At 35.6% G+C, this 19686-nt stretch overlaps 1 protein-coding gene across 7 annotated transcripts in view; it reads right to left on the reverse strand.

Moving 5' to 3' along the window:
• Positions 1–19686, reverse strand: part of ZNF385D (zinc finger protein 385D) — a 453016-nt gene that overhangs the window by 48824 nt on the left and 384506 nt on the right. For all 7 annotated transcript variants that reach the window (XM_085573190.1, XM_085573187.1, XM_021538112.4 and 4 more), the window contains one exon: positions 17760–17922. In XM_085573190.1, coding sequence (XP_085429316.1) covers positions 17760–17922 — 163 coding nt within the window. The remainder of the gene's footprint in view (positions 1–17759; positions 17923–19686) is intronic.

A 19686-nucleotide genomic window follows, 5' to 3' on the forward strand; every position in this document is an offset into this window, starting at 1 on the left:
ATGAATAGTAAATATATATTTATATAATGGGCACTGGAGAAATTCTCTTTAAACCTCTACCTAACTTTTTGCAAAATTCTATCAATGGTAATCAAAACTTTTTGATCCACTTAAAATACACATTCCATTCAGAAACTCTTGATTAAATAAATGTTGGTAGTAAATCTTTAAGGATTCTTTTTCAGGGTACATGGTCTTTGCATTTACAAAACTTCACAAGTAGTCTATTAATAATTCTACTATGATGAGTTTCAGCACTTCTTTTTTAAAACTGGAAACTATGTGTTTGACATCATAAGTATGTCTGATCTAGAAGACAGGCAAGCTTTAGCCATAAAGAAGTGGGAAAACAATGAAAAAGCTGTACACGACTGCATTGCTAATGAAGTCCTGTGCTGCTTTATCAGAACTGTTCATTTCATAAGAGACCCAAAAGAGGAATCTTCTGTAGATCACACTGTTGCTTCAGTAGTCTGTAGCTAAGATAGGGTAAAGATGTGTTTCAAATAATAAATGTTATCAGACTTTCAGAATCACAGAATGGATGGGATGGAAAAGACCTTAAAGATCCTCTACTTCCAACCCATCTAGCATGGGTTATTATTTCTCATATGAAATTTTTTTTCTAAGTAAAAAAAAAAACAAAAAAACCCAATAGGTTAGCAAAGAACAACTCTTTTACAGAAACACAATTGTTCATATCTGGAAGAAGAATTTGGGGTATCAGTTTCATTATTCTGATGCCAATCAACCATCCAGTACCACAGAGATGCATCTTCCTTCCCCATCCACACTGCACAAATTCAAAACCTATTCAGCTTCTGGAAGTCTCTTGGGTGATGATCACACTGAAGTAAAATTAAACAAAGAAAAGTCTTAAACTCTCTGTGAAATGAATACTTATATTTCCTAATGTTTCTTCTGGTCAGTTTATGGACTTTATTGCCAATACTTCAAATACTACATTTAATTACTTTGGATGTTCAGATCAGAAAAAGTCCATTAAAATAAAACAAATAATAGTGAATTATTCAGACAAGGAGATGAAGCAGTTAGTAATATATGAGGTAAACTATGCATACTAAAAATAAATGTCTTGGCTCAGTCCACATAATCAGAGATATATTTAAAAAACCCAACCTCAAAAAAAAGTAAAAAAAAAAAAATATCAAAAAAAACCACCCACATCACATGCACCACAAAAATTCGTTCCTCTGGTAAGATATCAAATCTTGTCTCTTGATTCAGATGCTGCCTAAGCATATAGTAATGACCTTCAGAATGCTAAGCATGTTCTTGAAAGTTGTACTGAAGGACTGGGAAGGTAAAAGGTGGGCTCAGGCACTGGAAAGCATTCCCTGCTGACCATAAAGCACATGTGTACACAATAGCTGCAGCTCAGAGCATGGTGACACACTGCTAAAGGAAGATAAATGAACTCCCAAATATGTAAGGCTAGAAATGCCAGCGATATATCTCATGAGTTCCATAATGACAGGTATCTTGACTCATTCAGTGTCCTGTCCACAGCACATGAGGAAAAGACTAAGTTCTAAGTAGCACAGCTGCATATAAGTGCAGGAAAAGAGAAATTGTTCTTTCCAACTTTCTGGTTTGGCTGCTGGGTTTGTTTGAGTTTGTTTGTTGAGACTGGAAGTTGCTTGGTTGCTTGCTTTTATTATTTTTTTTTTTTCTTCTCATAAACAGCAGTCAGTAACAAACTCAATTAAAGTAATAGAGGCAGAGGCTGATGATAATGCAGAATATAATGACCTGCTCTGCATGAATCAGATTAGTATCCATAACACTTGAATTTTTTCCCCCTGAGTATTCTCATTTCACAGGCTTACTTTGAAGTATCCTGGAAAGTTAAGTTTTGTATTTTTTAAAATCTCTTTCAAGTACTCAAAAGACTGTTACCTGAGGGAAACTATAAGAGATTTCCAGTTCCAGATGGTTCTTCGGGACTATTACTAATTGACAAAAACATAGCAGTAGACAACAGCAGTGTTAGTGCCAATTAGTAGAAGTGGGCTAATTCAAAAATCCATTAATTTTCTTCCTTTGTTTAAAGTGAGCTAGGAATTGTGAAAAGCTTAAACCAAAATGACAGTGGATGACAGTTGTGAAGCAAACTTCACAGTTGTGAAAGAAGATAACCAGGGACCTTGATTTGGAGCTAGACATAAAATTGGATAATTAAAAGGCAGTACAGTTACAACTTGGCATTTGTGAACAGCTGTCACATTGGACACCTTGAAGAATCCCCTGGCATAGGAAAAACAGGATGAGAATCTCAAATTTTGTGCAGTGAAACAAATGTTAAAACTGAAAAATTATCAACAACAAAAGAGTGATGACTAAAGGTTTAAATTTGCAGTAGCAGGATTGGTAGGCTTCCTTTAAATTTACCCAAATACACTAGTTAAGTAACTAAATATAACTAATTATGTCATGTGGATATTCAGCTAGATGGCTGTTTGCCTTTCAAACACTTCACATAGCCTTAAATAGGCCCCCTGACTTTGAATCAAGAAGGCATTCAGATATCTGCAAAAAGTTTAAAAAATTGATAAAGCCCTTGTGCAAGTAGAGGATGGCCCCCTAAATCTGATGGCAGTTTTGTCAGTATGAATTTAATTCTACTTCATTAGTTTTTCATACTGTTCTTCTGTTCATCATGGGTATAATTCACCTTCTCCATGCAGTAAAGGGGTTATCACTCTCACTGGTGATACTTGATGCAGGAGCTGCAGGACCCAGTACACAGAACACATCTAAGGCAGGCAAACGACAGTGAGCAAAAAGCAGCAGGAATTAAAGCCCTTTTACCTCCCCTCTTCAGCTTCATAAATATCTGACCATTCAGGTATTGTGCCTGAGTCGTACACGGTATCATACACTTAAACAAAAACATCTACCTGACGTGTGATGGGTCCATCCTGTAGATAGATCTCATAGATTATTGTGTATGAATTTTCATGAGGGAAGTGCCAGTCATAAACTTGAAGTAACAAAGCTGATTATTATGATTAAAAGTCCCCAGATCTCAGCAGTTGGAAATGAAAGAGCTGATTGGCATGATGAGATTCTGGCAGCCATGCTATTGATTTGTACAGAAGCTTTGTCCAGGCAGCATGCTCCCTAGGCTGTGAGCACTGCCACTCCTCTGCACACACACACACCAGAAGTGTCCCCACAACCAATCTATTATTGTGCTGCTCAAGTTCACTCATACACTCTCCTCTGTGAGGGAGATAATGCACTAAGCCTTCTCCAAGCCATTGCTCTTGTCCTGTGTCTGATGTTAAAACATGAACTAGCAGCCACAAAGCACGTGCAGGAAAAGCATAACGAGGGTGTTCGGTAAGATCTGTCACGTATTTCAAGCTCCCTGTGTGTCAGCATCAATAGCTGCTGATACCTTCTGATATGTGAAAGCAGGAAAAAAGTGAGGCCACCTTTCCTGCTGGGAAATATTGTTTTTATTAAGCAAACTCAACTGGATAGCCGTAGTGGTTAATCTGTTGATGCAACTTTCAGAAGGATCTGCTAAGACAATGCTAGAAACTTGCAGCTATTAAATCAGCAGAGCAGAAAATGAACCAGAAATAGTAAAGTACAGCAAAGGAAGGGATTAAAACTGTGTGGCAGCAGTCTCAGGAATCCTCTGATAAGGTGAATGAGTTAAAGCGTTCTTTTGAGTGCTCTAATTTAAGAAAATGGTTATTTGCAGGCAGAAATGAAATAATTTTAAAAGTATGATAGAAAAAGTCTGATTTCTTAAATTTGCTTTCTCTCTAATTCTTAGCTGGAAACATGGGTTACTCAAAGTAATTTAACTGCCTATGCTTTGATAAGTGCAGATCTACTGGATTAAATAAGTAAATCCCTCTAAATCTTATAAAATGCTTATTAGAGGTCTTAAAACTAATCAGAGGTGGAACAAAATGTAGAACAAGGAAATGGAAGCAAGACTAAATTCTGATTGAAAGAAGTAGTAAGAATGCCTGAAAGTATACAACTTGGAAATTAAAACATGAATCTTCCTTCTCAATTAAAACTCTAGTAATGACAGAAAAACAAAATACTAAAGTAGGTGTACTAATAGAAAGAAATTAACCCTCTATCGAAATAAAACATCTTCAGTTATCTGGACTCAATTTTGTGACATAATTAAGGACACTGACACAGGATACAGTCAGTTTTATTCCAGAAAGCCTTTGTTTTTCCAAACAAAACTATGCCAGAAACTATGATTTTCTATGGTTTTACTTAATCAAGCACTATTAATTTGTCCAGTCCTGTACAAAACAAGAAAGATAAAATCATATGACCTTAGCAGGACTTGACTTCAAGAATCAGTTCTTCGGCTTTGAAAATATATGTCATTTGACTGAAGTCAAACAAATTGGTCTCATATTTCAATTTAAGTACTATAATTTTTGCCACTTGAAGGACTTCATTACAGCAGGTCTCAAATAATACACAAGATCTGTAGCCTCAAAGCAGCAAAACCTTTTTTTTTCTTTCTAGTAGGGAAAAAAAAATCATTTGAAGCCTGAAATACTTATGTTTTCCAGAGGACTTTCATTATTGATTCCTGAGTTAAACCTAGTAGCTTCATTCAATTGAATACCAGAATTCCACATTAAATTTTGTATATCTTAGAATCCTTTTGAGGATTATACAACATTTATCTTGGTTGTGGAATAAGGGTAACTATTTCCCACTTCCAGTCTCTGGATACTGTCACATCTCCCAAGTAATAGGGGCTGTTTACCAAAACAATAAGATTGGTTCCTTCATGCTAACTTTTATAGACTGTAATCAAAATAATTCTTACTTTCTCTTTCATAAATACTCAAGTTGAATGCATCTGTCTTATTAGGTCTTTCACCATTAAACCATTCTTAAGTAATTGTATCAGATCTTCCTCAAATTTCCATTCTATTTGATTCCATTATTTGGAAAAAAAAAACCCTTATATACTTAATTTACAGTAATAAGATAAACCAAAATCTCTACATCCCTCCATCAAGCTCAAAAAAAGTATTTATTCCACAAGGCTGTCTGGAAACATCAATACACCAGTGGTTCCTGTGTAGCAGATATTTGGCCATGTACTCCACAGGCAACTTCATTTTTACATTGAGTCCCCCCAGCTTTTCAATTAATTCCATATGGTACTTTACTGTACTAAAAGCATTTGATGCACTGAATATACAGCTCATCTTTATTACTTGCCCAAAATTCTAGTTTTTGTGCCATTTGTAAAGACTTTATAATTGCTTGCAGGTAATGGATGATATAAGACTATATTATAGTTAAGACTTTATTGTAGAAGGATTTCACTGGAATATTTCTACACCAATTTGTATCTCAAGATTGCATTCCACGGCCTGTAACTAGCGGGCTTAAATCCACTCAATATGTTCTATATTCTTTCTGTAGCATTCCAGTATCTTCGAAAATTTTTTACTTCTACACTTTCTAGATCGATGCAAACACAGAGCAACCTTACCTGTTATCAATCAAATATTTAATCTCATAAAAACAGTTTTAGATGGGAAAGTATAACTTTCTCTCAATTCATATTCATTGTCATTATATAATTGATCTCATTTATTTCAGTAGTCTAGTTCCTTGCCAGCTGCTGCTTTATTTTTCACAAGATTAGTGTCAGGCATGATGGACCTGTAAGCATTTGATTAATCCTGCTTAACTTTTGTGAGTATTGACACAACATTAGTTTTGTTCTAGTCCTCTGGATTTTCTACTGTGCCAGAAAAACATAACAGCTTGTCTAGAATGCTCTTTCTCTACTTCTTTTAAACCATATGTGAGTTTTCCTGATCCATTGTCTAATTTAGTATGTCTGATTAAACATACTAAATCCTACCATTAATATGGAAAGAATTTATACACCAAGATCATCATAAAGTTTACATGAACAAACTAGTTTTGTCCCTTCTCTTAGCTGTCAGCTAAGACAGCTCCTTGGCCCTGTTACTCTTAAAAGTGCCTTTTTATTTCGTTTGATGAGTCTATATTTATTTTTGTATCAATTTCTTTCCTATAATAGTAATTTGTAGTTCTTAAGTTCAATTTACATAAATTTTTTTAGCTCCTTTAATTCTAATTCAATTATGGACATGCCATTAAACAAGTGCTTTAATACTGAGACTGTAGATGAAGATGAAATGAGAAACACAAACACAGAATAATTCTTCAAAATATTTGAAACCCTATATGAATCTTGAAAATAAGAACACACCTATTCTGAAGTTATAAGTGTTGTCTGCCTGTATTTGAACCTATAAACAAAGCACTTAGTTTATGGAAAACTACATTAAGTCTAAGAAGCAGAGACTTCAGGTGCATGAAGACAAACTGCATGTTTACATTCCTCCTCAAACAGATATTACAGTCACAGCTATGCTATATCTCAAAATAACTTGATATTTGCTGGTGCTGCAGATACCTTACTAAAAATTTAGCCTGATTTTCAGTTTACTTAGATGAGTTGTAAATGCAGTGGAAGCAAACCTTAAAACAATGAGAAGTTAGGTGAAATTTTATATTTTGACATATATTCACCAATTCAAAACACAATTTTTTTTTTTTTTTCTTCAGGGGTGGGGGGAAAATGGCAGGAAGACAGAAAGTCTTTGGTCCTGTCAGATATTTACATTGTTTGACTGGTACCAAATATCAAATGAATATTTATGATGTCTAGCTCCATTAACTCAGCAGAGTGGAAGGTATATTCTAGCAAAAGAATGACACAGTAGGGAGGAATTTCACCTGTAAGAGTTCTTTAGCTGAGGAAAGAAATCACTGGTCTGCACAGACTTTAGACACATTATTCAAAGTTGTCCAATACCAAATAGAGCACAGCATAAATTGAATTGTTGCATAATTAAATTGTTCTTCCTGTTCTTATAATAGATTTTAATACTACTCACTTTTGCCTTTTTCTGAAAACACCTACTATATGTACATAGAATAATCTGTTTCTAGAAATAATGATTTCTGCTGCACTGAGTTCTTGTCACATGAATGGCAAATGAAATGCCAATGTCTAGGTAAAGCAGATTTACCTGCATTTATTAGTAGAACTCTTGGAGCTATGGCTGTCTTTAGATCCCTCTGAATGGTGCTATGAGGGGATCATAAAGCAATTGTTCCAACATTTAGCACAGTACATTTACTCATATCTTTAACCACACTCTTCAGCTTTCTTGATTTAAGCATGGAAAGAACATGAGATGAACCACAAAAGGAAATAATCTAAGCAAGCTCTAAAGCATCTTTGGAGATTTGGTTGATCTTGCCTTAAAAACATAAACTCCTAAACAAATCCAGTCCTCAACAGGTAACTGACTGATTACAGATAACAACTGACAAGTAACAGATAACTGACTTGATGTCAGCTTGAAACAAGATGGATCACTTGAATGAAGACCTACCTTTTGTTGCACCAAAACAGACCCTTCTCATTTGAAAAATTCCATACTTGGAAAGGTACCACCTGTCTGAGAGCATTGGATCAATAAGTTTCTACTCCATTTCAAACTAGTCCATAAACAAATAATAATAACATGTTTCTGAAACCGATGCTTTGCAATAAAAACTTGAAAGGAAATCTAGGACTGCAATGATTTTTTAGAAATCCTGAAGGCTAGAACTGAGGTGTCTTCATACCCATCCTCCTAGATAGTGTCAATGCCCTTCCTAGGATAACAACAAAACACACCAGGCAGAATGTGTCATCCAGGAGATATGTGCTACGGTGCTTGATTTGCAGCAATACTGATGAATTACTTATAAACAGACACCTAACAAACAGAAGTGTCTTCCCAAGATTTCCAATTGTAACTACTTTGGGCATGCAGCAGTCAAGCTGACTTTTCCCTTAAATAGAACAAAAGACTCTACTTGAAATTTCAAAAGAAAAGGCTTTTCAGACCTCTGAACAATACCATTGTCAGTACTGGACTTTGATATGGATTCAATAGGCTGATACAGATGTTGTGACTGACAGCAGTTTCCAACTGCAGGATTATTCAAGCATAAAATTGCTGTGAAGGCAATCACAATCAAAAGCAGCTGGGTCCACAGAAAACACATGGTGTTCATATGATGAAGCTCTCAGCATACATAGATACAAGCAAAGAAGGATTTTATTTCACATTCATGATCTATTGAGGCACATAAATTACTGTAATTTTTATATCGTCATTTAGCTACACTCTGAAAGAAAGAAAAAGCTCTAGTTCTACACAGAGATCAAAAGAGAAGCTATTGTCTTCCAAATTGCCATCAACCGCTAATACAAAATTGGTACAACAGTCTGTGGAATGCTGATAACATTTAGTGCTGCAGTTAGCTACAGATTGTCTGAAGTATGGAAAAGTCAAAGCATAGATGATTTAAAGTGAAAGATTGCATGCTTAATTTTTGCTGGTTTGGGTTGAATTTTCCAGGCATGTGATAAAGACAATCGATAGCTGTGAAATAGTAATTTCTAATTCCCAAGTAAATGACAAGAGAACTAAAAAACAAGAACATCTCCTTCAGACTAAAGCTTCTTTTAAAAAAAATTTATTAAAAAAAAATTTAAAAAGAAACTGTTCAATTTTAGGAATTCGGTGATTGGTAAGTGATCCATGAAGACCTACAGCTTGCTTTGAAATTCAACTGTGTTTTGCTAATCCCGAAGCAATTGCTTCTCCTTTATTATTTCACATTTGCAACTTTTGAATGTTCCATGCAAAATATCATAAACAACTAAAAATGAAGTAAAAACCCATATAAGTTCAAACTTTAAGGTCATTGTTCTATTTTGATGTGTAATAAAACTTTGACTTGCAAAGAAAAGCAATTTACATCCAGTATCTCACAAGCCTGAACCCAGAGTTAGCCTGTTAATTTTGCTGTGCCCTAAGCAATGCTGAAATGATCTGAAGAAATCACTTGGCAAAACAAAAGCACACTTTATGATAAAATAAAGCATATGGAAACAAAACAGCTAAGTTAAACAAACAGACTGCACTGAATTGTATTCCTAGATTAACCATCCTTAACATAATAATTACATATACAAGGGTACCCATAGCCTAAGCTGTAAAGGCAAATTGCACACTCGGATCATACAGTAAATTGCTTCTGCATACACCAGCAGATTTGGAATAGTATTAAATACTATTTTGAATTTTAAATACAGTTGACATAAGTATCATTGTTAGAAATAGAATTTCTTTTAGTTAGAAAAGACTAGAAAGCAGCAAATCTGCTGCTTATAAAAATTCTAATAGACAATGTTGATATTATAAATACGGCAGTATATCTTCTTAAGCTTTCATTAAGATAGAAAAATTAGGGTAGCTTGGCATTAAGAATAAAGGATTAAAGAAGTAACTTAAAGAGTAAAACCAATAAATATAATAATAAAACAGGGTAGGTACACCAAGCAATACCAGAAATAATCCAATAATTCTTAATATATGGAAATCACAAACATGAAACCCTAGCCATTTCTAAAATATATACTTATTATAAACAGCTAAATGTAAGGGAGATAAAATTAAATTGAAAATAAAAGGAAAGCAGAGAGATGAAGAAAATAATTTTCATTTTTAAATGGGACTTCCTATTACGTGTTCTGGAGCTGAACAAGACACTGCACAGATGCATCTGTGTACAGAACTAATGTAACGCATTAAAAGATTAAAGAAAACAAGCAAGGTGTGCTAATGCATGGTACTGGAGGAAAGCACAGATAAGTACTGGTCAGAGAAGGGCAAATATTTGTAATCAAACATGCAAAAGCATATTAGCATTAGGAGTAGTACTAGTCAAGTTATAAGTTGTCCATCTATATTCACACAAGCAAGTTTTCATTTGAGCATTGTCTTTGAAAACTTTTCCCTACAATTTAGGAGATAAATTTTGAATCTTAAATAGAGCAGTACCTACTAATAACAGAGAGCCCCTTGACTCCTTACGAGAGACCTGAAAGAGACACAATGGTCTAATATGGACATGCTCACTCACATTGCAAACAAACCAAAATCAGGAATCTCGCACCTAGGAGACCAGGATAAAGGAGTATTTGTAGGACTTTTCCTTGGTCCAAGCAGGCTTGGGTCAGAGAATATCTAAACAAACTTGACATCCACAAGCCTACAGGATCTGGCTGGATGCATCCATGAGTCCTGGGAGAGCGAGAGGACACCATCGCTAGGCTTCTCACAATCTTTGAAAGGTCACGGAGAAAAAGAGAGGTACCTGAAGGCTGGAGGAAAGCAAAGGTCACCCTGGTCTTCTACAAGGGCAAGAAGAGGGACCCAGGGAACTACTGGCCATTCAGCCTCACGTCAGTCTCTGGAAAGGCACAGAAGCATCTCATTCTGTAGGCCATTTCTATCCAGATGGATGACAAAAAGCTGATCAGGAGTAGTCAGCATGGATTCACTGAAGGTAAATCATACCTCATCAACCTGACTGCCTTCTATGGTGAAACAGCTACCTGGCTAAATGAAGCGAGGCAGAAGTTACTGTCTGCCTTGACTTTAACAAGGCTTCCAACTCTTGTCTCTAGAACATCCTCATACAAAAACTCAGGAGTGCACTGGATAAGACAACAGTGGGGTATATTGAGAACTGGCTGAAACCAGAGGGTCATAATCAGTGAGACAGGATCTGATTGGAGGTCTGTCACTGCTGGTGTTCCCAAGGTATTGTTTAACTTGTTCATCAGTGACACGGAAGAAGGGGCAGATGCCTCCCAGCAAGATCACTGATGACACAAAAATGGTAGATGTGGCTGATACCTCAGAGGGCTGTTCAGCCCTTCAGAAGGGCTTTGATGGGTTGGTGAGATGGGCAGAGAAGAACATTCTGAAACTGAACAAAAGCAAATGTAGGTCCTGCATCTGGGGAAGAATAACCTCACTCACCAGTACAGGCTGAAAAGTAGCACTGCAAAGATGGACCTGGGATCCTGGTGTACAAAAAGCTGTCCATGAGACAACAGTGTGTCCTGGTGTTGGAACTCAAAATGTCTCTCAGACATTTTTAGAGGTTCCAGGCCTTGGTCAGAGGCATTTTAGACCCTGACAGGCAGCTGGAAACAGCTTTGATTTTGAGTTTGAGCCATGGAATGAGTTACCAACTTTGGAGGTGGAACAAGCAGTCACAAAAGGTTAGATAACATAGTAAAAGTAGTTACAAAATATAGAGGAAATTTTTTTAGTATTGTACAGGGGGGTTTTAGCACATGTACAGGGGGGGTTTACTTTGTACATGGGGGTCAGAAGTTCTAAGATGGAGGAAAGTGGGCTGATCCTGTTCTTCCTCCTTCTTTTTCCTTGCCTCCATGTTCTTTGTGATGTTGGCACTCACAGATTGGTTTAGAGTAGAAAAGCACTTTGTAATATAGGTAGTAGGTATTGGGGGGAAACTATAAACATGTAATACGTAATATATCATATAAAAGATAGCAGCAGCCCTGGGCCGGGGGGAGAGAAGAAGAAGACAGCAGACAGTGAGGGTGTCAGGGTGTGTGTGTGTCTCTGCTTGGGCCGCTGACCAAACAGCCACAGCCCATGAAGACAATATTTTAGATAACTGACAATAAACTGCCTTCAGACCGAACAACAAGAGGCTGCACAGTTTTTCTTTGGAATCACGGGTTGGAGGAGAAATTTCACCACCACATGGGACCCCAGAGCAAGGCTGGGGTTCCCACATCCTGGGGGCCAAGAAGGCCAATTATGTCCTGGGAGACATTATGAAGAGCATTGCCAGCAGAAGAAGGGAGGTGATCCTGCCCATCTACTCAGCCCTAGTGAAGCCACATATGAAGTGATGTGTTCAGTTCTGGGCTCCTTAGTACTAGAGAGATACAGAGCTCCTGGAGAGGGTCCAGAGGAGGACAGCAAAGATGGTTTAAGGGACTGGAGCATCTCCCCTATGAGGAACAGTTGAAAAAGTTGGGCCTGTTCAGCCTCAAGAAGAGATGACTGAGAGGGGACCTCCTCAATATCCATGTGTATTTGAAGGGAGGCTGCCAAGAGGATGGAGCCAGGCTCTTCTTGATGCCAAGCAGTGGGAAAAGAAGCAATGGGTAGAACATGATGCACAGGAATTTCAATTTGAATGTGAGGAAGAACTTTTTTATTCTGCAGGTGATCAATATTGCCCAATATTTTTTAAAGTCTTCATTTATGACCCAGACAATGGGACACAGTGCACCTTCAGCAAGTTTGCTGGTGATTAAAAACTGAGAGGAAGCCCTGATACACCAGATGGATGGGTTGCCATTCAGAGAGACTTGGACTGACTGCAGAAATTGCACAATTGAAGTCCCTTGAAGTTCAATGAAGGAAAGCACAAAAGTCCCACAGCTGGGAAGCCATTACTCTACACATCATTCTGGACTGGAGGCTAAGCATCTGGAAAGCAGCTTTGTGAAGAAGGACTTGGAACCCTGGAGGGCACCACTTGAAAAATAAACCAGCAGTGTATATAAATAAATACCTGATGATGTCAGGAATATAAAATACAGAGACTTTTAATTGGTGCCCAGTGACAGAAAAAGGCACAATGGACAGAAACTGAAATACAGGACATTGGACTGGAACACAATAAAAACTTCTTTGCTCTTCTTTAAGAGTCATCAAACCCTATGGTTTGCCCAGCAAAAGATTGTGATACTCAAAAGTCAACTGAAAAATATAATCAGTATCCTGCTTAGGCTGACTGCTCTGACCTGTAGGGATGACCTTGTCAATCTTCAGACACACATGATGATATCCCTTCATAGAATCTCAAAAAATCTGTCATCTTCTGGTATTTAGGCTGCCAAACTCATAAATATTTTCCTAAACCTTTCCATTTCATGTCATCTACCTTTCTTCCTCCTGCAAAGTTTACCCTGAATTACTACATCATTTCTGATTGCTTTCTCCCCTCTTTCACTTTTATGTCCAAGATCTTGCCTGAATGAGTGTTCTCTCCCACTCCAACTGCTCTCAATTTCATAATTATCCCAGCTGTACTGAAATTACTATTTCAGGAATGATCTGCTGATCAGAAAGATGCTACCACATCTTAAACAAACCAAACCAAAAAATTGTAATGGGGTAACTAAACTAAAATTTTTTACACAGAAGAATTTTCATATGAGTGAGTGAGGGAAACATAAAGAGATCATATGCCTTCACCAATGCTGTTGCCTACACATGTTCAGTATCTGAAAAAAAAAAAAACAACCCTCTTCCTTTTCCTTCTAATCCATCCCTCAGTGTTTTCATTTCTTGTGATGCCTTTATCATTTGAACACGTTTATGTTACCACTCCTTTAAACACCTGCCTGTTACATTTATGGTGTCTGCTCCTTAAATTGTTTCTCATCTTATGTGAAACTGTAAGGTTTTAGGACAGGCACCAGTATTTTTTTCTCTGACAGCACAGGGGTCTTTAGCTGTTAAGACTTTACTAGTGATAGATGATCTTGCCTGTGCCTTGGCCCAGATACACACTTTTTATGCTTATCACATTTTTGTCTGTTTTTAAGAGCTGTTCATTGTATTTAAGTACATAGGAGTCAAGATACAGTGTATAAAATTCAAAAGCAGCATTAAAGACTTTGCCATAATGATGGCTCCTAATGGCATATTTTTCCCCTTTGAAAGGTTTATTCCTTCTTTTCCATTGATACCAAATTATATAACTCATACTGAATTCTCTGTTGAATAATTAATTAAATAAATAAATAAAGCGCAAGTCTTCAAGACTTAATTTGTGATAATATGGTCATGGGGTGTCCTGCTTAGCCCCACATAGCTTTGGAAAAGATTAATATTTAGATGTATGCAACAACTAGAGGGACATAATTTTACATGGGTATAATATTGGCAATTCAATCTACTTTCCAGAAATCTAACTGCACAACAATAACCTTATTGGACATGTATTTTAATTGGGATGATAGAATTAACTCTATCTAAATATATTTTGACAAGTGCTCTAAAGTATCAGTCCTTACAACTGAAGATATGAAGCAACTTTTTGAAGAACACATACTTTTTCAGAAAGGAGGAGTGTGGTATCCACATGCCTCTGAACAGAGAGAGACTTAGCTTTCCTCAGGATTTTTCCTGAGAGAAGCTGTGAGAGAAGCAGAGTAAAGAATGATCAAAACAATTCTTATCTCATTTGCTGCTCCTATGTTTGAGCACATTTGTGTTCCTGTGTTTGTAGAATGTGTTATGGAGATTGTTTACCCAAGGTAATTCCTTGATTGGATTCTGGTGATGGTGTCTTGGATTGATTGACCAATTAGGTCACAGCTGTGTTGGGACTTTGGCAGAGAGTCACAGGTTTTCTAGTTAGTTAGTGATAGTTCTTGTTAATGTAATATAGTGTAATATAATTTTAGTATAATATAGTGTAATAAAGTAATTAATTAGCCTTCCGATATCATGGAGTTCTGCGCATCATCATTCTCGCAGATTGGACATTGCATTTTCTACAGAGGAGCAATTTGCAAAGCTGTCAAAGATGTTTAAAAATTTCCTCTCAGAATACGTATGCATGTGTGTTAATATATAGCAAAAATATGCATTTTTATTATCACAACTGAATTGGAGACTCAAGAAATAGTGAAATCTGGTTTGTATAATGCCATAAAGTAGGCTTCTTCTTGTAATGCTTCCGTTTTCTGTTTTTCTGACCTGACTACCCATGTAACATAAAAATTGGTAATTACAGATGAAAGAAGTGTGTTAAAGAGTAGATAGGATAAAAAAGTTCTCACATATTGAGAACGGTATTGCCATTATATGGTATCTTCATGACGTTTTATTGCTCTGAAGACTTCTCAAGTTCAAGACTTCTAATAATTCCAAAAGTTAGTTAAAAGGAAAAAAAGATTAGTGACTTTCACAGAATGAGCAAAACCCCCTCATATTTTATGCTTTTTCTTTAACACATAATTTAAACACCAGAAATCATGTGTGAGAGGTTTTAAGGAGCTAGATTATATTGTGAGCTGCACAGTGTCATTAAAACACCACATCTAACAAAACAGTTCCAGAATAAGCAACATAACAAATTACTGCTTTAGCCCTTGAATCAATTTGTGTACTATGTAGTTTCGGTTTTTTATCCACAGTCCTTTATTGCATAGCAGCACAGATTTCCTGATGACATTTTGTTTACTGTAGCTGATCAGGGCACACAGAACCAGTGATCTGAAGTCCTGACCAATATGCTGTGAGTGACATGCAATTCAGCATTTAACCCCTGCTATAGATGATATATAAGCAGTGACATGTACTCAACCCTATCCTTAGTGAATTTGGGATCAGCTATTAATCTTCAGCAGAGAGATTTAAAATACTGTAGAAAAATCTTTTGTTCCAAATGATGGCAAGTACATGGACTTTGTAACTGTCTTCTAGTTATGAAAGATTTATTTATGAGTTATATTCATTAGTACAACTATTCCCTAAGAACTGATATTATTATCAGGATGTTTGACTTTTAAGGTGACAATTTCCAAATGTAGAAACTCACACAGTGAAATATATTCTGATATTCAGAATAATTTTGCATTTAAAAGTTCCACCAATCTAATACAGGACATAAGAACAACCAGAAAGGAAATAAAATCCAATTTTCATAGTAGACAGAAAATGTCATTCTTTTGGCTATCCAATTTTTTTTCCCTCACCATGTATACATGCTTGACAAAGGATAATTTATACCAAGGATTTTATTCTGTTGCCAGTCACATCGATGCTGACCTGTAAAAACTGCATCTGGATAGAACTGCCTACCTTACTTTGAATGCCATTGGTTGAATAGAGCTTTTGGCAGCAGTTGAATATGGCTCTCAATAATTTAAGAAATTGTAAGATTTTTTTTTTTTGAAATTAACATCAAAATGTAACTTTTAGAACTCCATTAGCGTCAGTGTTTCTAACACAGAATCAGTATATGTATTTGTACACATACATGTATTTATACACACATTCTATGAAATTAACCCAGGAATCTGCAACCACTGTGTAAAGCTGAAGAAACTCCAGCATAGGCCACTGCTTCTGTGTGCAGCTGGATTTCTGATATTTTCTTACTTAGGCTGATATAAGAACTGATTTGGACTACTGACCTTGGATACAGGACAGTTCATATATCTTGTCAGGGATCTAATTCAGAGGTTGATAGAAAAACTCAGATTGGTTTTAAGGCACATTGGAAAATCCTTCAATCTTATATAGCATAAGATAAAAGCTTTTGACTAATACACTTTAAAGCTTTAAAAGATCTTTCTTTTCTTCAGTTATTTTCTTCAACCACAAGAGCATATTTAGTAAACAATAAATCACTCTTTCACACAACATCCTCCTTCCTGTTCTGAATATCTCAACAAATAACATCACAAGAAACTTTTAAAGGTATTTGTATATTTAGAAACACGTACTTCACCAAATACTTGGCATTTTTCCTATTCTCCCATACTTAATTTGTTTCATCACACAAAACCTCTCAGAATATTTTCTTGCCTTTTATTGTAGTAACAAAGACAAAAACAATGTAGCAAATATTTCTTAAAGCCATCATAATTAAGTTATAAATCTGCATAGGAAAAAGAAAATGCTGTCTATAATAGTAAGTTATAACTACGATATATTTATAGAGAGAGATAGACATAGAGCTATCTGTTTATAAAAAATACAGTGAAGATGTATCTTCAAAAAAGTACTGCATGTGTCTGCAAGGTAATTTTCAGTTACATTATAGTTGGTTACTGCATATCCATTTACAATGCTGAACTTACTGGATCAGAAGAGGTTCTCAATTAGCTGTTTTCAGCACCAGTAAGTAGATCTCTGATGTTTCACAGCTTTGTTTTTTTTTCCTCTCATGGTTATTATTGTCTTGCTTGGGGAGGGGGATTGGTTATGTCTAAATATACAAATTGACTCCCTTTGTACACAAGAGCAGTCATAACCTTGTGATACACTAGACTACTTCTCAGTGATCTTACAATCTTGCTTTGAAATTTCCAACAATAGCTGCATATTTAAAATGCAATGTCAACCAGATCCTGCTGATTTTACAAATATGTAGATTTTATTTGCAAAAGAGTAACTTTTACCCATGCAATAATTTAAACATTATTATTTCAGTATGAAGACTCTTTTAAGCAGAATAGTTGGTATCAATAGCACTTACCTGATTGTGTGGAATAGAGGTTATACAGCTATTTTCCATTTCAAAACCATGCAATAGCAATTTTAAAAAAATAATGCAATGTTTGAAATTTATGAAAATTAGGTTTTTTACTGCAAATGCTTTTTAAGAGGCTTCTAGACACAAATAATTCAATTTGTTACATTGTGGTAGAAATGTGCCATATATAATTATTGATAAAGAGATAGTGCATACAGACCAGGAGGTTTAGATCAGTTGATATGTTAATCAAGTAATGAGTATTGCATTCCATCATAAAAAGAATGTCAAGCCTCTTTTCACTAAGAGAAATCAGCTCCATGACTATCGGACTATCACCAGCCTACTGAAAAGACTTAAAGAAATGAACATCACACAGAAAGATGGATCAAGCATGAATCAATGTGGCAAGCACATAACCAAACAGACATGGAATTAAACAAGAAAAAAAAAAATACAGGCCGAATGAAAACTAAAACAAATGAAACCAACAAAGATTGTCGCTTAACCTGTTTTGTCAGAGCTGGTATTGATGGTATTGGTAGTGATGGAAGTGAAGGTAGTCTTTGCGCTGTCCTTGGTAGTAACAGATTTCTGCTTATTTTTCATGGCTTCCAGTGCTTTGAGCTTCTTGGCATGTTTAGTGCCTTTGTAGTGGGCCGCAGCCTGGCTCTACAAAGGAGAACAAAATGAACCATGCAATCAGGCTCATTTCTAAACTGGCATTCTCTGTATTAGTACAAATACAGACTACCTTTCAATAATGGGTACCACTTACATTATCCAAGTAGTGACCAAACAGAAAATTATAATTAGAATGATGCTTGGAAAACAATGGAAAAAGTACTAGAGCCACACAAATTCAATTCATACAGTATATTACTGTATAACAGTAGATTAATTTCAGACCAAAATTAGGTTGTTTTAGTCTACCTTGCTACCATTAGTTTTTCTATTAAGATTTATGTTGCTTTCACATGAAAAAAAATAATTCTCAGGCAACAGGGAGGATGGCATTCTTCTCCCGATAGCTTTGTACTTTTCCAGTTTCTGTTTCAAACTAGAATTTTTATCAAAGCTTCCTTCAAAGAACACTTTACTGCTAACAGTGATATCAGCAACTTCTGAGCAAGGACTGACAGTAAAAAACAAACCAAAAATACCCCAGCCCAAAACTAAAGCCCAAACAAAGGAAAGCAAAATATAAAACACACCCTTAAAAGACCACCAGCAAAAACTAACTGAATGTGAGGAAGACATGTAATTATCTGGTTTTTTTTAAAAAAATTAAAAAAAAATTAAAAATAGAGGATTACTTTTGTTCACCTGTTACAAAAACTAGTGTTTGAAATTCAAAGCCAGGAGCATCCTTTTAGATGAATAAGCTCCCACAAATCCTGCCACAATCCCAAATATATTTTGGCTACTTCACATCGCTAAGCTAAAATAGATTTGTATATGCACTGCTATTAAAATTCATGCATTACATGACAAATAACTTTATTATTTCAAAATTAATTACCAAATTTATTAATTTAATGTATGTGCAAGTATATTTGAAGATTAGCATTTGAACTATTAGATTAAACCTTATACAAAAATCACTACAATTTGGATGAATATTCGGAGTTTTTTTCTTCACTAATTATTTAAAGTTTTATAAGAAAGACAGTTATTCAGTTGATAAGTTGATAATATGAAAACTTGCTTATATCTTCCCTTTTGAAATTCAAACTTTATGGAAAGTAACTCCTTTATTACTTAAAAGAGAAGTTAAGATTTCAGAAATGTCAGAAATTTAGCTATTGCAGAACTGAAAAAATTAAAAGCAACCATTCTGGGTCAGCTCAAGGACCCACAAAAGTCAGTATTTTCTTTTTAGGAAACATGAAACAATAGAAGAGATTTAGAATATAAAAGAAAGATAAATGCTTTCTATTGTGGAATCAAAAAAATAAAAACATATATATGGAATTTAGTGGCTACGAACCTAAAGTGTCAAATGGGATAAAAAGACACATTAATTCCAATCACTAAGCTGCTCATGCAGGTAGAAGAATCCTGTATTATCTGGCATTTATTAATGCTATTTGTTTATTTAATGCTATTTGTTGTCCTGAATTTTGGGGAGAGGAGTTCTAGTGACTATCACTCTAAGGATACATAGAGGCAATTATGACTTTCAGCTTACATGAAGAGCCTTGATTCCTTCCAGATGCCTGAGATTTGAAAAGCATAAGGTAGTAGAAATAGGAGGCCTTGTCTAAAGCCAATTCACAATATATGTGTAAGTGTATACACGTGTAGATGTACACACACAAACACACTCTCTTGGATATTGAGATGCATCATTCAGTTTGGTTGAAAAGCCAGTTTCTCTATACATAAAATAATGTAAATATTGTATTAGGTACCCTTATTGAAAGAACACTGGAC

Source organism: Lonchura striata, chromosome 2, assembly GCF_050655825.1.
Source record: "Lonchura striata isolate lonStrDom1 chromosome 2, ASM5065582v1, whole genome shotgun sequence".
In the NCBI taxonomy this organism is placed as follows: Eukaryota; Metazoa; Chordata; class Aves; order Passeriformes; family Estrildidae; genus Lonchura; species Lonchura striata.